The sequence below is a fragment of the Myzus persicae genome, unplaced genomic scaffold (assembly GCF_001856785.1).
Source record: "Myzus persicae strain clone G006 unplaced genomic scaffold, MPER_G0061.0, whole genome shotgun sequence".
NCBI lineage: Eukaryota > Metazoa > Arthropoda > Insecta > Hemiptera > Aphididae > Myzus > Myzus persicae.
In genome coordinates, this window is record NW_019103482.1 from 1 (window position 1) to 1,372 (window position 1,372).

The 1,372-nt window shown below is 26.9% G+C and overlaps 1 protein-coding gene across 1 annotated transcript; it reads right to left on the bottom strand.

Annotated features, from left to right (window-relative positions):
• Positions 1–421: 421 nt before the first annotated feature.
• LOC111034593 lies at positions 422–900 on the bottom strand (the record flags this gene model as incomplete). The annotated part of the gene is made up of 1 exon (XM_022315875.1): positions 422–900. A coding segment is annotated over one exon (479 nt), but the record flags the coding sequence as incomplete, so codon positions are not given.
• Positions 901–1,372: the final 472 nt, after the last annotated feature.

Sequence of the window (1,372 nt, forward strand, 5' to 3'; positions counted from 1 at the left end):
TATACATAGTGCATACCAACTACCAAGTACAAATTTTAAAAAGCAAAACTATTTTTATCACTTTATTTTAAATAATTTTACCTACAAAAATAGTCAAATAATTTATGCATAGGCCTCCATTCGAAATGTAAACCTAAAACCATATGTGTTTTCATCTCAGTTGATATTTTTTAATTTTTAAGTATAAATAAAACATAAAATTATGTACCTTAATACAGTTTATTACAATAGCATTCGTATTATAATACAAATTTGAAAGAATAAAATTATATAATATTATATTATTCACTAACTGGAATAGAAAAGAGTACAAATATTATCATTTTAGAAAATTCTTTTTCCTAGCTTTATTATGAGCAAAATCGTTGATTATTTTTTCAATATTTAATTCTTGTGTTTTCTTTTTTTCTATGTTCAGTACAGCTATGTGTGATAAACGTTCTTGGCTAACAGAATTCCTCAAGTAATTTTTTATAAGTTTTAATTTAGAAAAAGAGCGTTCTGCCGAAGCTACAGTTACTGGTAGTGTTAAAAATATAATGCATGCAGTCATAATGTCACTATAGACTGAACAAAGATCATTTTCTATAAAAAAATCACTAAGATCTCTTATAGTCTTCAACTTCATATTTTTTAAATTTTCTTTAAGTGATAAAAGTTGTCTAGGGAAATCAGAACTTATATCGTTTTGATAAAACTGAACAAAGTCATATGCAGTTTTTATCAATTCTGATTCTTCAGAATCTAGTATCATAGAAGGAGTTAAAAATTCAAAATTATTGTGTACTGTCTTCATTCCTTCAAACCTTCCTTGTAATTGTGACAACGCAGTATCAATAATAGGTAAGAACACTGACACCCGAAAGTTGTCTTCAGTTATATCAATTCTTCTATCCTCATCTACATGATTAATTTCATCAAAATGTTTTTTGGTAAACACTCGACGACGGCTTTTAGGTTGAGTTGATATTCCCCATTTTGAACACAATATTTTTGATGAAGTCACAATTTCATTATAATTTGTTCTTAAACTTTTAATTGATCCGACACAATTTTCAAGCAATTCACAAGCTTGATGAAGAGTAGTATTTGGGGACTGTAATAATTTAGAAACAGTGTATAACGGTCTTAAAATATTTTCCCAAATTATTAACAGTAAAATAAATTCAAAAGATTCAATTTTATTTTTTATCCCAATGCTTTTTGTTCTTTCTTCTGTTTTTTGACTGGTCAAGGAAATGTTAGTTAATGATTTTAAAACATCAATGTATCTATCTTTTAAAGCATACACTGCATCATGTCTTGCCTCCCATCTAGTAACACATACTTTTTTTAAAACTTTCTTTTTCATTATGTTTGCTACATTGTCACC